This window comes from Alligator mississippiensis, chromosome 1 (genome assembly GCF_030867095.1).
Source record: "Alligator mississippiensis isolate rAllMis1 chromosome 1, rAllMis1, whole genome shotgun sequence".
Taxonomy (NCBI): Eukaryota; Metazoa; Chordata; order Crocodylia; family Alligatoridae; genus Alligator; species Alligator mississippiensis.
Genome location: NC_081824.1, coordinates 226,742,112 through 226,763,890, shown reverse-complemented (window position 1 = coordinate 226,763,890; position 21,779 = coordinate 226,742,112). Strand labels below are relative to the sequence as shown.

Below are 21,779 nucleotides of genomic sequence, written 5' to 3'. Positions count from 1 at the left end.
CACTCTTCCTGCTCTGCCCAGCCTGACTCCTCCTGAGCAGCAGCTGGCAGCAGGGTGGACTGAGCTGGATGCTGCTCTTGCTGCCTGGGATAGAGGGAGAGCTGCTGTGAACGCAGGCTACTCACATGTGCATGCGTGCAGTGCCCTGGGCAAACTTGTATTTTGGTGCCTTTTGGTGCCCTCCTGAGCAGTGCCCCAGATTTCCTTAAAAATACCTACCAATAAGTAATAACTAATCTTTGTGTTTTAAAGCAGCCTCTCAGTTTGTGTCACCTATCTGCCTCTGAACCCAGGTGGATCATTCTGGCCTGCAGCTGGCAAAGGTTGCCTAATGCTGTATTAGAGCATTTAAAAGTGAGGCCCAATGCACTGAGAAGCAAGCTGAAAAGTACTGATCTGTCACATGTACACATTAAAAAGACACCACAGCTTTTTTCCACAGTACTATTAGATAAAACCTGGGTTCTATTTCTAAAACTGGACAGTCAAATCCTGCCTCTTGAATTTACTGTTTGCATGAATTTTATATTCTTCCTGGTTTCTTTATTTTCTAAACCTGGTAGGAATCAGTAAATTAAATACTTATCACTCAGAAAGATACAGCTCGCCAGGGCTATATTTAAAAGACAGTGATAATGATATCTAGGTTGCTGTAAAGTTTACTTAGTGTTTGTAAAATGCTAGAAGAACCTCAGATAAAAGGCACGAGAGAAACGCACATACGTAATGCACCTGAACTGATATTACTTTGCTCAGTACAGCTTCCCTTATTTGCAGGATTTTTCCAGGCTTTTCATATAGACCAATTTAATTAAGGATTAATTAGTTCTTCACGATGAACTCAAATGAGTTTTTCCCCAGATGGAATCATAGAAAAGCACAGCTAGAAATGACCTCATGAGGTCATCTAGGGAAGCTCTTCAGTCAAGACAGGATTGTCTTTGACTAACCCATCCCAGTCAACTGTCTAGCTAAGTCTGCTCTTAAAGCAACCTGAAGAAGAATGGTTCTTATTTAAAAATTTACTAACTTTATACCAACAATACAGATGGTTAATTAAAAGATATCATCCCCCAAGATCCTTGCCTCCTGTCTAATTCCTGGACCGTCACAGATACAACATCATTCTAAGATTACCATAACCTGCTCTTGAAAATTTACAAGCATGGAGATTCCACTACCTCTCTAGTGAGAATCTTTAACCTAAATTTCCTCTGTTGGGGAAGCAAACCAGTATGCTGTTGCTTTTTTTTGTTTGTTAAATAAACAGGAGCTCATACTCTTGTTTCTGGTCTATTGTAACTCCCTGGTTCATCTCTGCAGTTCTGGAGCCTAGCCAATTATTTCTCAGTCTGTATTTGGGCATGCAATTAGCCCATCCTAAGTGGAGGAATTTGCACTTGTCCTTGTTGAATTTCATCCAATTGATTCTGGACCAGTTCTCCACTTTACCCAGATTGTTTTGAATCCTAGCCCTACCCTCTAGTGTCTGGTGTTATCAGCTATCTGTTAAGTGCACACTCCATACAACTTGGTGTTATCTGCTATTCGTTAAGTGTACACTCAAACCCATCCTTCAGATTAGTAATGAAAATATTACACAAGACCAATATGTGATAGTACCCTCCTCTTTCTACTTTTTCTAAAACCTTAGGAACAGTTCTAGGGTGGATTTACAATTGGTTCACTCTCTCATATCTTATATCTATTTTAAGCTGTAGGAAAAACAATTTAAGAGAAAATGTAACATGATTGTTTTTGGAATATGCTACTAGAAAGCAGGATTTCTAGCGCACAGGCTGGCACAATCAGTGACAAAGCCAATGGTTAAAGTTGATCAAAATGTGAGAAGAAACTACCAAACTGCAATAGGAGGAGGATGGACATGCTGCCCCAGGAGGTTCTCTCCAGTTCTGTTTTAATTTTGGTGGCTGAATTCATAGATCTCCATGTCAAAGTGTTTTGTCAGACTGTTGTGACTGCATGAAACAGGAACAAGAGAGCTGTCTTTCTCCAGTTCTTATTTTATGTTATGTCCATTCACAATAGTACCCAAGAGTTTATATACACAAGAGAAAAAGCATAACTAGAAGCAAATCATATTTTCAGGCATCAGACTGACAGCCAACATAATTCAATTACCGTATTTACTTGAATTTAAGATGACCCCCACCCCCATAATTAGATTCTATATATGGACAATTTATAAATGTGTTATAGCTTTCCAGGTATAGAATGCAATTATTGGAGGGTTGTCTTAAATTTGCTCCCCCCAACCCCAACTGCTATAGCAGAGAAAACAGTGGCCGATGGGGTCAGGTAGCCCCTTTGCCCTCTGTCCCACCAACTTCCTCCCCTGTAGCCTTGCTACCCCCCTGCCACTTGCACCCCCCACCCCCAGCTTCCTACATTCTCTGTCCCTATGCACCTACTCCCCACAGTTTCTGCTCCTTCCCTCCATACTAACTCCCCACAGTCTTTGCCTCCTTCCCCCGCCTCCCAACTCCCAGTCTCTGCCTCTTCCCCACACTCCCAAGAACATCACTGTCAGGCACTGCTTAGGCTCCGTTCCCTGCCGAGTCACTGAGCACAGCACATGGAAGCACAACCCTTGCCAGGCCATGAAGCAGCGGCAGTGCTGCTGATTGGCTGGGCAGGGATGGAGTTTCTCTGTACTCCATGCTCAGGAGGAAATCCAGCCTAACCCATACCTGAGCTGTGCCTAACAGTAAGAGGGAAGGGAGGAAAAGGGGGTGGGGAGGTAATCTGCAGAGGTCAAACAAAGGGAAAGGAAGGAGGCTGCTGCGGGCCTGACTCTCCCCAATTCAAACTCAGGGCCAGAGTCAGAGCCACAGCAGTCTCCTTCCCCACACCTCTGCTTTGTATAAAAATCTAAGATGAGGAGCTCCTTCCCTCCCCCCCACACTAACTGGAATGGGAAAAACTTTGTCTTAGATTTGAGTAAATAAGGTATTCAGGCACATATGAAGTCTTTGGAATTGTGCTTCATTCGCATTCCCATTTCGGTGCATGCCACCACTTGAAGTTGACTAGAACGGAGAAAATAAGTTGCTGAAAACCAGTGGATCCACTTCATCCAAAATTTGTATCCACCTTTCCCCTCAGAAGATGCATACCCAAGAGGAGAGAAGACTTCCCATGAAGAAAACACACAGGTGAAACTGTCTGTCCAGTATCAGGTACTGCAACTACTCTTCCACCAACAGAAGTAGGGAAGTTGAGAGCTCAAGATACTCCTTAGTCAAGTACCTGTTTCTCCCACTCCACGTTCTAGTGAACCTTCATTCATCAAGCTCAGAATGGGAAAGGAGATGAGCTCCCTCAAGCCAAAGAGGGTATTTTCCCCTCATTTTAGCAGAGGAAACAGCATAGCAATTCCCAATACCCTTCCTTCCCACCCTCTTACTTTAACCCAGAGCCTAGAGATTCTCTTAAAAAGACATTTCACCTCTTTGCTAACAGAGAATTTAAATTACAAACAACATTTTACTATTTCACAGTAGCAATACAAGATTTAAGTCATTAATATAAATCTGTTCGAAATCCACATTAGAAAGGGCTAAGTTATTGGCAGTGGTGGCAATGATCACTCCCATGGGTCAAGTAAAGGGTTGTAAGCTGAGTCTGTTGATGGCTAAAGCCGATCCTAGAGCCACAGACTTTTTGGCTGGTGCCACAGGTGGTAGTTAAAGGGAGGGATGAACAGCAGATTTCTAAGTCTTTTCCTCAAAGACGTACCTTCTCTCACAGAGCATCACCACATAGCCCTGTCCCAAACTAGTTTTTCCCAATTTGTAATGTTACACTTCTTAATGTTTGCCTTGAGAGTGTCTTTGAAGCATTTTCTCTGACCCCTGCATGTCCTTGGCTGAGTTGGGAGTGTAACACTTGTTGGTAAACGTACATCAGGCATGTGCACACAATGCCTTCTCTACTGCAGCTGATGTTGAATAATCAATGCTTCTATGCTGGTGGTGTTAGCATCAGTAAGGACACTGGCATTTGTGCAATGATCCTTCTACTTTATGCCAAGGGTCTTCCAGAGGTAGCACTGCTGAAGGTGTTCCAGGCTTTGCAGGCAGTCCCTCTAGGTTGCCCAAGCTTCACAGCCATATAGAGGAGAGTTGAGATTACCACAACCTTATATAATAGGAGCTTTGTTCGAGTCCTGATGTTGTGATCACTGAACACATGACAATTCAGTCTTCCAAAGGCAGAGCTGGCCCATTGGATCCTATACTGGATCTTCTTGTCCATGCTGGCCTTCTTTGAGAGATGGCTGCTGAGGTATGCAGAGTGCTCAACATTCTCCAGCCTCTAGCCATTAAATGAGGATCTCTGTCGAGGACGCTAATTGGTCTGGAACAGGCTGGTGAAGCCCTGTTGTTTTTTCTAATGTTAAGGGTCAGTCCCAGGTACTGGTATATTTGACAGAAGCAGTCAAGGGCTGTTTGTAGGTGCTCCTCAGTATGTGCAATGTCACAGATGAGCATCTTGGTGACTGAAAGATGAAAAAAACAACAACTGGTGCAATCCAACAGCCCTGCTTGACACCAGTTCAAATGGCAAAGGGGTCTGTAGTGGAGCCACTGCATAGGATGGAGGCATTCATCTGATCATGAAGGAGTCTTATCATGGTGATAAATTTCACTGGGCAGCCAAACTTTGATATGATCTTCCCATAGAGCCTCACGGTTATCAGTCAAAGACTTTGGTTCCGGGTGGTGGTAGATTCATTTTTCCTGAATCTACCAGGTCACAAAAATCATGTCCATGATGCCTCTTGATGGTCTGAAGCCACTTTGAGACTCGGGAAGGATTTCCTCAGCAAGAAGGAGCAGCTGGTTAAGCAGAACTTTAGCTAGTATCTTCCCAGCAATGGAAAGGAGGGCAATACACCTCAATAGTTTCTACAGTCAGACTTATCTCCCATTTTTAAATGGTGACAGTATTGGCATTCCTTAAGTCAGCAGTAATTTCCTTAGTGTTCCAGATTTTAAAAAACAGTCTGTGGAGTTGGTCATAGTTTCCCCACCAACTTTGAAGACCTCAGCTGGTATGCCATCGGGGTCAGATGCTTTGTTGTTCTGCATCTGTTTTATCACCTGGTGGACTGGCAAGTGCTTCCCTTACTGGATGCTGTGGATGGATTTGATAATTTCATCAGTCACTGTCAATTCTCAGTTCAGGAGCTTTTGGTAGTGCTTCTTCCAGTGGTTTTTGATGGACTCATTGTCTTTGAGGAGTGTACTGCAATCTTCAAATCTAAGCAGGGTGAGTCCGCAAGACTGGTCCGTATACAAACTCGACTGCACTGAAGAAGTATGATAAGCATGTCCTGATGGTCAACAAATTGTTAAATTTCTTTCGCCCTCTCTTCCCACCATTTGTTCTTGATTTCTTAAATCTTCCTCTGGGCTTCGGGCTTCAGCCTTCAGCCTCAAAAAGTTCCCTGCTTCTGACTGGACATAGGATGGTTTTGCCAGTCACAGAAAGCTTCTCTCTTCTGATTGAGAAGGGCTTTGATCTCAACACTGTTTTCATCAAACTAGTCCTGATAGCATCAGGTGATAGAGCTAATTAATTCCATGAAAGCCTCATGGATGGTCTCTTTCAGAGTTTACCAATTTTCCTCAACAAGTGTTACTCTTTTCAGTACTAAAATTCGTGAGTTTCTTACTGAGATGTGTTTGGAGGACTTCACAGTTGCTAGGGGTCTAAAGGCATTTGATGCTGTACATATTTGGACTGATCTGCGTTGCTTTTCCATGTTTCAATACAACCCTGATGGACATGACTGGTCCAGCAGTTATCAGCTCTTCTCATAACATATGTGATATGGAAGTCTTTGAGATCACACGCTCTTACAATAACATAGTCAAGAACGTACCATTGTTTCAAGCAGGGGTGTTGTTGCCCTGTTGCTTTGTACCTATCACATTGTTTGAAGATAGTATTAGTAATAATAAGATCATGCTCTGCACATTTACTGGGTAAGAGAATGCCATTGGAATTAGCCTTGTCCACTCCTTCCTTCCCAAAGGTGCCCCTCCACATGTTAAAGTCCCAGCCAACTCTCACACTGAAGTCTCCAAGGAAGATGATCCTGTCCTCTTTCAGGATGGTGGTCAGGATTTCATCAAGGTCAGCACAGAACTGTTCTTCCTTGGCAATGAGTGTTGGGGCACATGCACTGATGAGGGTAGCAAATGAACTGTTGGTCAGTTGGAGGTGGAGAGTAATGAGGTGCTTGTTAATGCCAACAGGCAATTCAGTCATTTGGCTGACAATCTGGTTCTTAATGGTGAAACCAACGTCATGTATTCGCCTGTCATTTGCAGGTTTTCCTTTCCAGAAGAATGTGTATAACCATCCTCCCCCTCCCTCAGTTGGCCCTTGTCTGCATGTCTGGTGTCACTGAAAGCAGTGATATTGATGTCTTATCATGAGAGTTCTCAGGCTACAATAGCTATTCAGGTTGTCTAGTAGGTTTCTTACATTCAAGGATGCAAAATCAATTTTTGTGTTTGATGGAAATTAGTGATCCCCCTGGAAGCAGTTATCCAGTCAGATAAGATAAAGTGGGACAACCTATGTTTAGGGCACCTTTTTTTAGCCCCCACGCCACATGGGGTGAACAGAGGGGTTCCTAAAAGGGACTACTCAGTCACGATCACAGCTGTCGAATTACCCTTTTGTCCCGTACCAAGGGTGAGGAAACCACCACATGACCGCTGCCTATGCATCAATCTGTGACTAGGGACTCCTGGCGAGCACTCTGCCTGTCCCTTATGGTCCACTGCTGCAGGACTTTGTAGAAGTTATGGTATTCTTATTGGTTATTGTAGTAGATGCTGGATCAGTGGGAGAAGCCTGTGCATGACTTGTTTTATGAGAGGAGGCCATTGTGCCTCAGCAACCGCATGGATTTTGGCGGAGGAGAAACCTGTACCTGGTGGCAAGGAGGTCCAAGACAACTGGGGTTACTCTTCCACTGCAGCCTTCATCTACCTTCACAGCCACTGAGAAGTATTCCTTCTGCATCTGCCTGCTCCACCCACCGAGGTCTTGCATTATGTTGGACTGCTCTTTGTCTGGTACTTCACCTTTGACCTTACCACCATGGGTGACCCTACCAAGAGTACAAGATGCCTGTTGCTGTTGCTCTTCGGGTTATCAGTATATGCAAGCCTCTCCACCCCATCAAGGTGGCAGTCCATGGAAACATGACTTGGAGATAAACCCTTTAACACTGTACAAAATATTGTTTTTAAATAAGACCTTCCTAGTGTGGTAATACTTTAGAATTTGTAATAACTTCCCTTCTATTCTTACTGTTTGTCACAGGCAGAGAAAGACCGGGGAGACTCCCGAGCCCACGGAGGGAGCCCCAGAGCCAGAGGCAGGGGGCGGAATGGAGAAAATAAATAAATAAATAAAATAACTTACTCACTGCAGGACGCGAGGAAGAGCAGGGATGGCCGGAGAAGCTCGCACGTGGCCTGGACAACGGCTTAAGTCACCTGCGGTTGGCAGGTGACGTCACTCCTAATCGCCGGCCGGCAGTGATAAAAGGGCCGGCGGCAGAGAGGAGCGAGTCGCACGCGTGGCTGCTGGGAGGGAGCCTGGCCGGTGGAGTCAGCTGCAGGCACAGAACGCCGGAGCTTACAGCCGGCGCTTGCCGCAGAGAATTAAAGAAGCCCGGGGACGAGCCAATGCCAGAGGACAGTGCGACAGTGGCGGGTGAGCTGGGAGAGAGAGCAGTAAGAGCCTCGGCGGCGCGGAGGGGTCAGCGGACCGAGGAAGACCCGGAGAGAGGGCTGCGGTCCGAGGAGGACCCAGAGAAAAGGCTGCGGGCCAGGGGAGACCCGGAGAGAGGGCTGCGGGCCAGGGGAGACCCGGAGAGAGGGCTGCGGGCCAGGGGAGACCCGGAGAGAGGGCTGCGGGCCAGGGGAGACCCGGAGAGAGGGCTGCGGGCCAGGGGAGACCCGGAGAGAGGGCTGCGGGCCAGGGGAGACCCGGAGAGAGGGCTGCGGGCCAGGGGAGACCCGGAGAGAGGGCTGCGGGCCAGGGGAGACCCGGAGAGAGGGCTGCGGGCCAGGGGAGACCCGGAGAGAGGGCTGCGGGCCAGGGGAGACCCGGAGAGAGGGCTGCGGGCCAGGGGAGACCCGGAGAGAGGGCTGCGGGCCAGGGGAGACCCGGAGAGAGGGCTGCGGGCCAGGGGAGACCCGGAGAGAGGGCTGCGGGCCAGGGGAGACCCGGAGAGAGGGTCGCCCTGGGAGATACCTGGCAAGAAGTGGCGGGAGTCAGACAGAGAAAGAGAGGGCTATTGAACCGAGCCACGAGCGTGTGACCCGGTTGTTAAGCAGAGGAGCAGAGAGGCTACTGGCTCCACTAGGAAGCCTAACAGGGGCAGGGTTACGCCTCTCATTAAGCCCATAGAGTTTTAGTTGAGTTTGAAAGGTTCCTTTTGTGTTTCCCTGGGTTAGAAGGGGCTAGGTGCGCGACAGCAGGGAGTGGGAACGAGGGGTGAGCTTGTTATTTGAGTATCTGGGGAATCATTCGAGCACCCACAGAAACAGCCAAGATCCGCCGGGCTGGGTAAGGGCGAGGTGCAGGGGAGGACGAGCCTCGCAGAAGACATCTACGACGTAGGTGTCTGACGAGGGTAACCGCACTACATGAAGCCCCACCCGCTGAAAGATCCAAGTCGTGGCAGGCGAGAAAGGGCAGACTGCAGCGCGTGGAAAGACCTCCCAGAAGGCCACCTGCGACAGCAAGCCGAGTACCAGTGAGCACTCGGAGCAAGGAAGCCCGAGGCAAGATGTATGAGGCCCGGCGGCTACACTGTTCCTTGGGTTTTATGTTACAGATAGCAGTAATTAGTGAAATATTGGAGAAAGAAACATCAGGATGTGAACAGATGGAAGGCAGGAGCATGAAATTCAGTGTGCAATTCAACATAATGCACTTTAGAGGGAATAATCTGAAGTATCTACATACATTGCTGGATTCTCAACTGGAGCCTTTCTGAACAGAAGCTGGAGGTTACTACAGAAAGCATATTTAATTGCTTCTTTGCACTACACATGTCAAAAAGAAGCCTTAGTATCATATACTGAATGTTCTTTAGAGGAACTAAGTATTATAATTCTATTGAAGTCAATGGTATGCCCTGTTTGAATACCAAATTCAGGTCACATCCCCTACTTCAAAAGTACTAGTGTAGATATAGAAAGGGACTTAAAAGGCATGGATTTCTGCATGAGAAACTCAAAACACTTTGATTAATATCACTAATCATTAAGATGATTAAACTACAAGTGATAGAGGTTCACAAAATAATTAATGGCTTAAATCATAAAAACAATTATAATGATACTTAGGTGCTCCTATTACCTCTTCCCAAGGGTCAGGAGACATTCAGGAGAAAAGATTTAAAACTGACAAAAAGAATGACTTCGTACATGTATAATTAGCCCGGTGGAATCTAACCCGCAAGGTCCTATTATTGCATGGCTACCTCAAAGCCTGTCTCTCTCTCTCTCACACACACACACACACACACACACACACACACCCCCCCCCCCCAAACTAAAAAGGTAGTAATTATGTTTGAGCACACCACTGTATATCACAGTAAGTCTGCAATTTAGACATGTCTACTAAGGCTAAATGCTTCATAAAATTCAAAAGAATTTTCACTAATATAAATATCAAAGAGCTATAGTTATATTAGCTGGAAATAAAATCATAAGAATAAACCCCCATGTTTCAGGGTAATCACTAACATGGCATTAAGACAAATTTCTTATATGAACAGTATTAAACAAGAGTTTACCAGCAGAGTCGTCTGAAGCATTGGATACAGATCCAAGTCAAAAAGGGTTATTGAATTAGGTGCTAACATGATTTCTATGTTCCTAATTTGTTTAAATACCAAACCCCCTTGTTACAAGTCAGCGTTTGCTTGCATAGAGTATTCTTTTTAACACCACCTACACATACACCTGTATAGCCAAGGTAAATATTGAAGCTAATCATGATGAAATGAAATATTTATCATAGACACTTTCTAGCGCTCAGAACTAATTTCAAGCTTTTTTTGTTTGTTTGTTTTAATCTCTGGTACACCAGCCATTTTCAAATAGAAGTTATATTAAAACAAAATAAAACCCATTCTCCAAATCTCTGTTCTAGCCCCCTACTTCTTTTAAAAAAAGAAATAAAAACATACAAAGCTTTCCTATATGAAGTTCTTCTTTATTATTCCAGCTTCCTCACTTTACCATCAAAGGTATCAAAACTCTATGCATCTTGACCCCCAATTAAGCAGAAAACTACTTTCTTATTAAATGAATGTGTTCTTCTACATTTATTGCACAAAAAAGAAAGTGTACAATAAAATCTAATTTTTGTACCTGGCATTAATGTTCCTCTTACTTCAAAGGTAACTTGGGAAGGAGTCATGCTTGCAGGTATTGGCTAAGGATGGCTGATGTTACCTGAAAGAGGGGGGAAAAAGAAGGTATATTACTGTTCAGTAAAAATATGCTACTTCTGAAGTTCTGCCAGTAAAAATCAAGAGCAGAAATTTCAGCGAGTTAACATGAAGGTGACCAATTATTGGCTTTACTGTTCCATGTGAGCTGTAATGTGTTAAGCTCAGTTGCACTCCAGCACCAATCCAACCAAAAAGCTAACCAGATCCAGAAATCGTTGCCCAGTCAAAAAAGGACAGAAGTGTGACACTGGGGCCACCTACACAATTCAAAAAGGTCCCACTGAGGTTACTCAAGAGTTCTTTTACTGGAGACATGAAATAAGATGCACTGACCTATGACTTACTATTGTTAAACATCCAACTCCCTAAGATATCCTTCACTCTCACCTTCAAAGCAACTCAAGAGGAACTTAACAGTGAAGCAGGAAGTCAGTTAAAATAAACATAATTCTATAGCAAATGCTAGCAAAAACAACCAGAGCTCCCCTGAAAAGGCACTATTTACCTGAAAAAAATGTGGATGAAACAAAAACCTGAGTTCTTAATAACCAAGTGGTCTTATTTTAGAGGAATAAAACAAAATCACATTTACTCAGAATTTCTGATTATTGAAACATTACCCACTCTTCACCACAGTACCATAAACTTGTGTAGCATTTTAAAAGATGAGCAAAAGAGATCCTGGATTTGAAGAGCTTGCTCTCAAGACTCTAGATCTGTAAGAATCTTTCCTCAAGCAAATCTATGGGTCTGTATAAAACCTGACTTAAATAGGGCTCTGCTTGCCTGAAGCTGCCTTCAGACTCCTTAATAACAATATAAATGAGGAGACTGTTATAAGTTTAAAAAAACAGCAGAGGGAGCACAACAGTGACAAAATATAGTTGCTTTAGCTGATAAGGCATGTACCCTGGGAAACAATACACAAGGTAATTCCCACATGGAGGACAGGTGGTCAAAGAGAAATAACACAAGAAAACCAGGCTGTACTGACTGGTCATCACTCCATCAACTCCATACTATAGGACTGACCCTGCTAAGAACTAAAACCAGGAAAAGATCTGGATTATCATCATTTCTACTGCAACTGTAAAGTTCTTAGTGGCAACACTGCAGTCTAAGATTCATAGAATTTAAGGTCAGAGGGACAAAAGATCATCTAGTCTGTATATAACAGGGAGTAAAATTTCAGCCAGTTATCCTATACTGAGTGCAGAAGTATCTGTTGGCTAAAGTATTTCTTTGAGAAAAAGAAATACCAAGTCTGGATTGGACGAGATTGAGTAAAATATCCTTATGTCTGCGATACCCTAGGGTTTTCCTGTTTGTGTTCCCCACTTTTCTTCCTTAACATCTGGGTCTGAGGCTCCTTACTCCACATACCATTTAGACTTCTTTTCTATTCCTTTTTTGTCCCCTTTCATCTCACCCCTCTTTCTGTGTCATGGGAGGAGATTTCACTTAAGAGTAGAGTGAACATACATCCTGGATTGACCAAGACAGTCTCGGACTTCGCAGGCCATCCTCGCTCAGCTAAGTAGAAGCAATGGCAGCAGTTCCATTCCTGGCTGGGTCAAGGCCAGAGCCAAAGGTAGGCAGCAAGAGTGGAGAGGTGGCCTCCCCTGCACTCCCCCTAACCACCCATACTGCAGGTCTCTCCTCTCTGCATCCCTCCACATCCAACTAATCTACCCTTCCCCACCACATGAGCCAGCCCAGCCTGGGGAAGATGGTGGCTCAGCTCTGGCTTTTGTCCCAAGGCCCGGAGCTGAGCCACCACCTGCCCCAAGCCAATACCTAAATCTAAAACAAGGTTTACCACCCCAGTGTTCACCTGGAGGAAAAAAAACCCTGTCTTGGATTCAAGTAAATATGGTAACACTAAAGACTGGCCAGTAAACTCCCATTTGAAAAAAGCTTTGCAAAAGGCTGAAAGGCATCCACCACAGAGAACACCTCAAACCGCACAGGAAAGGCATACAGGTTTCCCCTGCTTTATGCGGGTTCTGTATGTTAGAATTCACTCTTATGCAATGATTCTTTTTATACCAAAGATTCATTATATGCAAGGTTAATTCACTCTTATGTGATCAGTGTGGTAGAAGCCTGCAGTTAGCTGCTTTGTGCGGTGCATTGTGGGAGTAATGTGCACCAAAATATAGTCTCCTGTATGGATCTGTGCTCCTCGCTCATTGTCTGCTACATGCACTTCTGTAGGTGCCATCCCTGTTATGATAGTGTCCTGTGCTTGTGTGTACTGTTGGCTGTTGATGAGTACCAAAATTGCCTTGTAAAAGTGGTAGAACTGGGTCTGAGGGTCAGTACTGTTGAGGTCTTGGAACATATCCTTATTTGTTACATTGTAAAGTGGGTTCCCTTCATGCGCATTTGAGTTATGCGCCATTTTCCAGGAACACACATACACTGTAAAGTAAGGGAAACCTATACTAAGAAAGAGAAGAACTTGGGTTTTATGCTATCAAACAAAGAAAATGGATCATATTCAGCAGTAGTATCACAGATACCTTGCCAGTGAAGCTGACTAACCACAAACCTAATCATGTTTAGATCCAACAAACCTGCACCTCATTCTCAAGAAATCTTTCCTTCAGGAACAATGCATATAAGCATGTAGACCAAAACAAAATTCACACACAGTGGTTGATGAATTAATATTTTCAGATTACAATTTCCTTTTCACCTCACATTAATACATCAAAATCCTGCTCCTGTAAAGTACTAAAATATTATTCTGTATCTGTACAGTATTCCGTACATTCACAAAGCATCATAAACAACAACATTCTGTAACTTAGATTCATAGATTCATAGATGTTAGGGTCGGAAGGGACCACAATAGATCATCAAGTCTGACCCCCTGCATAAGCAGGAAAGAGTGCTGGGTCTAGATGACCCCAGCTAGATACTCGTCTAACCTCCTCTTGAAGACCCCCAGGGTAGGGGAGAGCGCCACCTCCCTTGGGAGCCCGTTCCAGACCTTGGCCACTCGAACTGTGAAGAAGTTCTTCCTAATGTCCAGTCTAAATCTGCTCTCTGCTAGCTTGTGGCCATTGTTTCTTGTAACCCCCGGGGGCTCCTTGGTGAATAAATCCTCACCAATTCCCTTCTGTGCCCCCGTGATGAACTTATAGGCAGCCACAAGGTCACCTCTCAACCTTCTCTTGTGGAGGCTGAAAAGGTCCAGTTTCTCTAGTCTCTCCTCGTAGGGCTTGGTCTGCAGGCCCTTGACCATACGAGTTGCCCTTCGCTGTACCCTCTCCAGGTTATCCGCATCCTTCTTGAAGTGTGGCGCCCAGAATTGCACGCAGTACTCCAACTGCGGTCTGACCAACGCCCGATAGAGGGGAAGTATCACCTCCTTGGACCTATTTGTCATGCATCTGCTGATGCATGATAAAGTGCCATTGGCTTTTCTGATGGCTTCGTCACACTGCCGGCTCATGTTCAACTTGGAGTCCACTAGGACTCCAAGATCCCTTTCCAACTCTGTGCCACCCAGCAGGTCATTCCCTAGGCTGTAGGTGTGCTGTACATTTTTCCTCCCTAGGTGCAGCACTTTGCATTTCTCCTTGTTGAACTGCATCCTGTTGTTTTCTGCCCACTTGTCCAGCCTATCCAGGTCTGCCTGCAGCTGTTCCCTGCCCTCCGGCGTGTCCACTTCTCCCCATAGCTTTGTGTCATCTGCAAACTTGGACAGAGTACATTTCACTCCCACGTCCAAGTCGCTGATGAAGACATTAAAGAGTATCGGTCCAAGGACCGAACCCTGCGGGACCCTACTGCCCACACCCTTCCAGGTCGAGACCGACCCATCTACCACGACTCTTTGGGTGCGACCCTCTAGCCAATTCGCCACCCACCGGACTGTGCAGTCATCCACATCACAGCCTCTTAATTTGTTCACCAGTATGGGGTGGGATACCGTATCGAAGGCCTTCCTGAAGTCCAGGTATACGACATCCACCCCTCCTCCTGTGTCCAGGCGTTTCGTAACCTGGTCATAGAAAGAGACTAGGTTGGTCAGGCACGATCTGCCCGCCACAAACCCATGCTGGTTTCCCCTCAGCATAATTTGTCCTGCCGGGCTCTCACAAATGTGAGCCTTGATAATTTTTTCAAATACTTTACCAAGGATGGAGGTGAGACTGACCGGCCTATAGTTGCCCGGGTCCTCCTTCCTCCCCTTTTTGAAAATGGGAACCACGTTAGCCCTTTTCCAGTCCTCCGGGACTTGGCCTGTGCGCCACGAGCATTCGAATATTCCCGCCAGTGGCTCTGCAATGACGTCGGCCAGTGCCTTCAGCACCCTCGGATGGAGCCCATCCGGGCCTGTCGACTTAAAGGCATCCAGTTCTTCCAAGTGACTCTGCACCACCTCAGGATCTACGCATGGAAGTCTGGCGCCTTGCTGCTGCCTCTCTACAACCCCAGTGAGAGACTTGTCGTGCCCCTCGCTTAGGAACACTGAGGCAAAGAACTCGTTGAGGAGTTCAGCCTTGTCCCCCCTATCTGTCACCAATTGCTTCTGCCCATTTAGCAGGGGTCCTATTCCTCCCTGGGCCTTCCTTTTACTCCCTATGTATCTAAAAAACAATTTCTTGTTGTCCTTTACTTGGGTTGCCATCCTCAGCTCCATGGTAGCTTTGGCCCGCCTAACTGCCTCCCTACAAGCACGAGCAGAGGAGGTATATTCATCTTTAGTGATCTCACCCTGTTTCCACTTTTTATGTGCTCCCCTTTTGGCCCTTAGGCTGCCCTGGATTTCTCTGGTCAGCCATGGAAGCCTCCTGGCTCCTTTCCCTCTTTTGCCTCGCTCGGGGATCGTCTTGCTTTGTGCCCAAAGGATCGTTTCCTTTAGGCACAGCCACCCTTCTTGGGTACCCATCCCATCAAAACTCCTACTCTGCAGTGCTTCCTTGACTAATCGCCTGAGTGCAATGAGATCAGCTTTCCTAAAGTCTAGCACTTTCACCCTACTAGTTACCTTACCCACTCGCCGTCTTATGTTGAATTCTATCATAAGGTGATCACTGTCTCCCAGATAGCTACCGATCTGGAGGTCCCCTATCATGTCATCTCCCATTGCCAATACCAGATCCAGTATGGCATTCCCCCTAGTGGGACCATACACCTCCTGTGTCAGGTGGAGGTCCTGTACACAGGTTAGAAACCTGTGAAAACTTGGAAGCAAACAAAGTTCAATTCCTTTAAACTCCTGGAAGGGAACAGCAGGAGCTTCCTACATAAACGTTCTAATTTTCTGGTTAACAGAAGTGAATTCATTTTACAAGCCCTGGACTTCTGTGCATGCACTAAATTCTTTAGCCCATTAAGAGCTAACAAAGAATTCCTATTCCTCACAGCTGTGAGGAGCCTCAGTTTTGAAGGAGCCTGAAGAATCACTGGGTCACAGCAAAACAAAACTAACTTCTCTCTGCAGCTGGGTCACGTCTAAAACCATTCATTACTTTACAATTTTTCAGGCAAGTTTCCTGATTCCAGTTAACAAACCTGCTTCAACACATAAGCTAAAAGGCCAATTTACAAAGGCATTCAAAGCTATATTAGAAAGAATTTTCAAAACATGATAGAAACTTAGTAAAAAATGAACAGTTTTAGAGCTATGCTGTCTAGCACATCCCATGTTTATCATGTTTCATGTAACAAAACTGACCCTTGTCAGGCATGGGATAACCTACAACAAAATACAGTGCTTTCCCTTTGAAAGTGGGGCTCTTATCCAAGTAGATATTTATACTCAATATATACCTAGGTCCCTTACTTCCTATTAGCAAGAGAGAAGAGGTTCTTTCCCCAACAGACCAGAGATCCAACACAACACACTCCCCTTCCTGCCCAATGCAAATCCTCACCTTTACAATCTCTGGAGGCTTCCCAAGGAGATCTTTGTTCTACAGCGGCAGAACAATGAGTGAGTCTAGCTAGGCTGCTCTGCTGTACTGCCTTCAAGGACCTGACTCAGAAAACCCTGCCCATCATCTCAACCCCATTGGACAAGATGGAGCTTGATTGGCAGGATTTCCAGAGCAGGAACAAAGCAGTCAGTGCAGTGCAGTGCAATGTGGACTAAATTGAAATCTGAGTGCCATTACTGAGTGATAAAGATCTCTTTATGAGTGTATGTTTGGGAGAAAGCAATTAGAAACCTTATAGTTTCAAAGAAAAGCAAAATGAGAAGCTCATTCTTATTTCTCAAATCTCCACAATAAAACAGGCATATAAATGAATGTACAGTAGCCTGTCAACTACAAGGAATGAACAAGATATTTTGTGTTTGCTTTTTAACTTTAAGATACACAGATAATGGCTACTGTAATAATCTATACTCTTTACTAGTTCTTTCCCTCACTAACATCTTTGAAGGGCACAAGGGAATTGCAGAAGTCTGCTTTTATTTTTTAGATAAGCTTAACAAATAAAACACTCCTAAATTTCTTCCTTTTCATCTCAAGTGACTACTGCAAGAAGCAAGGACCCATGAATTTAAGAAGAGGTGTCATGAAGGAGAAGGAAGAATCCCTCCTTTTCTTGTTAGCCATGTGGATGCACCACAGTGAAACATAACTGTTAATTACCTCTGGCATCTATACACATTTTTTGACTAGATTTCTGGTCCACCTCTGTTCTCTGGCAGTACTTTTTTTTCCTATCTCCAAATTTCACAGGAATTACAATTAAACATTGGACACTTATATATAACACAACAGGATGTCAGTCAAATAGGTAGCAAACTAGCTTGAGAACTGGAAGCAACCCAGGCATGTTAGCATAATGGTCTTACTAGAGTTAGTTAATGTGGCTTTACTGCTTCTGACACCAGAGCCAGCTTAGCCATCTCTTCATTCCACTTTGCCATGCAGACATGACTGGAATACTAAGCAACAGTGAAATGTTTCTCTTGCTTAAGATTAAGTAGGCAACATAGGACATCTTTACACATGCTTCAGGGGTGGGGATGCAGGGAAAACACTTTAGAGAGGCTCTTGGGAGCCACTCCAATTAAAGCACCCACAGTGTCTCGTGTATTCAGAGTCCCACACTTCAAAATGGCGGTGAGGGCACTTTAGCCAAAGCTTGTTCAACGAGCTTTAGTTAGAAAGCACACCCACCATTTTGAAGCATGGGGATGCTGAATACATGAGAAGCCAATGCTGCTGTAGCGTGCTAATTAGCACACTCCAGCAGATTCGATCAATCAAGCCTGCTCTGATGCGCTGTAATTACAGCGCCTCGGAGCAAACATCCTGCATGTCTACAAGCACCCAAAAAGACATTAACTTAAGCACACTGCTTGTTCTTAGTACAGACATCATGTCAGGAAAAACAAACATACAACCAAACACACTATAAAATCCAGCATAAACCCATTTCTCTGTCTCTTTAACAGACTTGGTGAATATTTTTTAGGGTCTAGGCCTTCCAACAAAACTGCAGTTGCACCCCCATATTAAAACAAGTCAGGTAATATCACCTCTTTTCAACCTAGAGTTTATACTCAATGCATCTTAACTTCATAAAAAACATGTAAATGAGAAACAACACCCTCTCTGTCAAGACAAGTTGTAAAAGCATCTCAGATTGAGTAGTGACACACCTTTCACTAAACTACTGTTCTGTAACAAGGATGTTCAACTGGCAGCCCACAGGATGCAGCTTGAAAGGGACTAAATTGCAACCTCCAGGCTCTCACCTGGCCCCATTCCCCCAAACATTCCTGCCCCTCCCTGGTGCAATAGCTCAGGTTCCCCCTCCCTCCTCCAGCTGCTGCTTCCTGCCCTTGGCCCAGGGGCAGGGCAGTACAGCACAGCCAGCAAAAGGCAAGTCCAGGCTGCACGTTTGGGGGGGAGCAGAGGGGGCAGAAATCAGGGTCGCATGGGGAGAAGATCACATCCACGTGGGGCAGCAATGGAGAATGGGGGGCCCATAAGGGTACACAAAACAGGAGAGGGAAAGGTGGGGAAACTGCCCATGCGGTGTAGTAGTGGAGTGGCACCTCTACAGGTGAATGGAACCACAGGGTGGGGGTGTCTACACAGAGTGCAGCTCCTCAGGATTCTAGAAGATGGATAGCCCTGATCTACAATGCTTCAAAAGACTGACCAGAGAGTTGAAGACTTGTAATCATGATAAACTGTGTGGTGATTTGTAAAGCACAGGTAAAGATCTTCCAGATGAGCCTGACATACCAACATCAGCCTGAACTGGAATTCCCACCAACACTATGTCATATAGCTATTTTAAAAAAATTTCTGAAGATAACCAACCACTCTCATTACTTGCAGCAAGATACCATATGCCATGCTTCTTAGCATTCAGACAGTTCTACAAAGACTTGACAAGAACTGTTCCAGCTTGCCTCCTGGCTCTCAATAAGTCAGCATTCAAATCTGCATACAGGAACAGATTTCTAAGCTCCCGATAGGATGCTGGTGGTATGCCTCAAGTATAATCAGTTTCTTCTACTGCTGATACTTACAAGCCTCGAATATTACCTATCTTTTCATGATTCTTTTGCTTGCAGCAAGGAAGCTTTCAGAATCAGAAAGATGATATTTGCTTTTGGAAACTAAATACTTTCCATTAACTGTCCACAATGGATGAAGACTTACTAGAATAAGTATTTATACACGGGTTGCACTCTCCCCAAGTGCCACTCCGATCCTTTTCCCATACCCAATCTACTGCTCAGGTTTCTGCTCCCTGTCCTGTGCTTCTGACCTAACTGTTGCTCTGCTTCCTGCCCTATCTGCCGCATACCACACACACAGGCTGCCCATGACACTTGTGGGACCCATGTTGTAGGTTGGTCCCCTCGCTCTAAAGCATTCAGGTAAGATCTCAGATAGAGTAAGCCAAAGTAGCTCCACTGAAGATACTGAAAATATGGCGAGTTGTAGCCCATGTGATGGTTTGATTCTTTACGCCAAGGGTTGTCAATCAGGGGTATGCGTACCCCTTGGGTATGTGTGGGGTGGGCAGAGATGGAGCACCACCACCCACCGCCCCATGTCACTGCCTCCCAGGAGCAAGGGCAGTGGAACCCCTCTGCGGGCCACATAGGTGCTGCCCAGTTGGCTGGACACAGGGGAGGGGGGTGAGCTTGCATACAGCAGTGGCTGCCACCACCCTGAGCTGCTCTGCGTCTGGCCACACATCAATCCCCCCTCCCCCCGATCTGCGTCCGTCCACGTGCTTCCCGCCAGCCGCCGGGGGTACACCTATTAAAAATGGTTGAAAACCCCTGCTTTATGCATTTTACACATTGAGGATGATTGTTTTCCTCATTAATACATTGTTGAATGTCAAAACTACAATGAGCAGGAGTTATATGGAATTAAATCATGTTACAAGATAGTCCCTATATAATTCTAGACCTTCTCTACTTGATGGAAGGCCATAAAATCCTCAGATTCAGAGCAAGACATATTCCAACCACCTGAAACTCCTGTTGATAATATTATATTGATGGAAATACTGCAAATCTAGGGCCCAGATCTTTCCACAGATGATAATACTGAGTACTTTCAGAGTTACTCTGAAATTCTGAGTTAATAGACTCTTGGGGCCAGATTTTAAAAGGTATTCAGGGACTTAAAGATGCAGATAAGCACCTAGTCATATAAATTCCACCAAAATAAACAAGCTGTCCCTCTGAGCTTGTTTGATAATCCTACCATACACACAAGTCCTTTAAAACTGAATCTTGATATCATATTAATAATTTAAATTCACTATATTACTACTTTTGTCTAATACACCATATGAAAACCTTGGGAAACGGACTACTTTTGTAAACAGCCTAGTAGTATGAACTTCAGTCATCAAAACATTAGATTGCTCAATACTGGTATTGCAGGAAATAAATACAGCTGCTGACAGATATGGGGAAGAAAAAACAACCCACAAAATTGCTCTTTCCTGGAAGCAGCAGCACATTAGTTCAACCTGGCTCCACAGCATCTGTACAGATTATGCAGGTCAGCAGGGCTTTCTGGCACTCGTATCTAATTGCCAATTCAATCAGCTATTAGATAAAAGCGCCCTGCTGAAGTGCCCGATCTGTACAGATGTTGGGTGACCCAGGTCAACCAACATAATGCCTCTTCTGGGCGCATGCTACACTCAATGCAGGGGTGCACCAAATTTAAAGTAAAGTGCTGTAAGCAGTCTACATGGCTCAATTATTTCAGTTTGACTCATTTCCACACCCAAGATACAAAGGACCATGAAGGTGTGATTTATACTAATGCCTACTTAAAAGGAAAATACACACAAGAGCACTTACTGATTCCCACTTATCCCATCTTAACATTATACTAATTACACATATATTTGCAGTCCAGCTCTGTGCTGTGCACAGAGTTCAGTGCTGATGACAGCTGTAGTCTCAAGGAATATACCAAAACATAAATATACAGCTCTGACAGGGTCAGGTCCTCAAGGACCAGATACCAACTTATTTTAGCTCAAGTACCACCTTTGATATGGAAATGATTTCCAGCAAAGTTCGAGTAAACAAATAGTAGAAAGTACTGTACAGACTTCTGTTCTGCTCAAACACAAGCTAATCAGCAGAATGCTTCAAAAGTAATACATATTTTGCAGCACTGTGACTTCCCTGTGAGAAGCAGGTTTAAAATTGGAAGGTATCTGTCAAGGTGGAATAGCTATTGCTCTCCTTGAAAGACTTCACAGTCTCCAAGATCATGTGAAGAACCAGATGCTGCCAAGGAGTCTTAGTTGGGCATCCTGACTCCTAGAAAAGCATATCTGCAAATTCTGCAGCTCTTCATATACTGCATTGCAGCATTAACACTGGATATAAAACATATTTAGACACAAGAGTCAAACATGCTCCTCTGGTCCAAAGGCAGGAACACAACTAAACAAATCTATCTGATACAGTAAAATCCCACTCTACATTTTAATCTACCATTTCAGAAGGAGGAAATAAAAGCACTCTTCCAGAAGCCGTATCACATTATGCTTGGGGTTTAAAATAGCCTTAAAACATAACTTTTGCTCATTGTTTTACCTTGCAAACATCTGGCAAGGTCACTGTTTCTATAACATTACTATAAAAACCAGGTATGAAGTTACTTTTTTTGACATTATCTTACATTATGTTTTCAAAATGTTCAATTATTGTGTTTATATCTACATGCAAAATGCCTTTCAATTGGTCTAATAAAAGGCATCATTTTGGAACCAA

The 21,779-nt window shown here is 44.6% G+C and overlaps 1 protein-coding gene across 3 annotated transcripts in view; it reads right to left on the bottom strand.

Annotated features, from left to right (window-relative positions):
- GPCPD1 (glycerophosphocholine phosphodiesterase 1) overlaps positions 1 to 21,779 on the bottom strand; it is a 75,471-nt gene that overhangs the window by 52,864 nt on the left and 828 nt on the right. For 2 of the 3 annotated variants that reach the window (XM_014595015.3, XM_006264901.4), the window contains exon 2: positions 10,443 to 10,526. In XM_014595015.3, coding sequence (XP_014450501.1) covers positions 10,443 to 10,491 — 49 coding nt within the window. In that variant the 5' untranslated portion in view covers positions 10,492 to 10,526. Of the gene's footprint in view, positions 1 to 10,442; positions 10,527 to 16,419; positions 16,439 to 21,779 lie in introns of those variants that run through there. The other variant, XM_019500771.2, reaches the window with a different exon arrangement.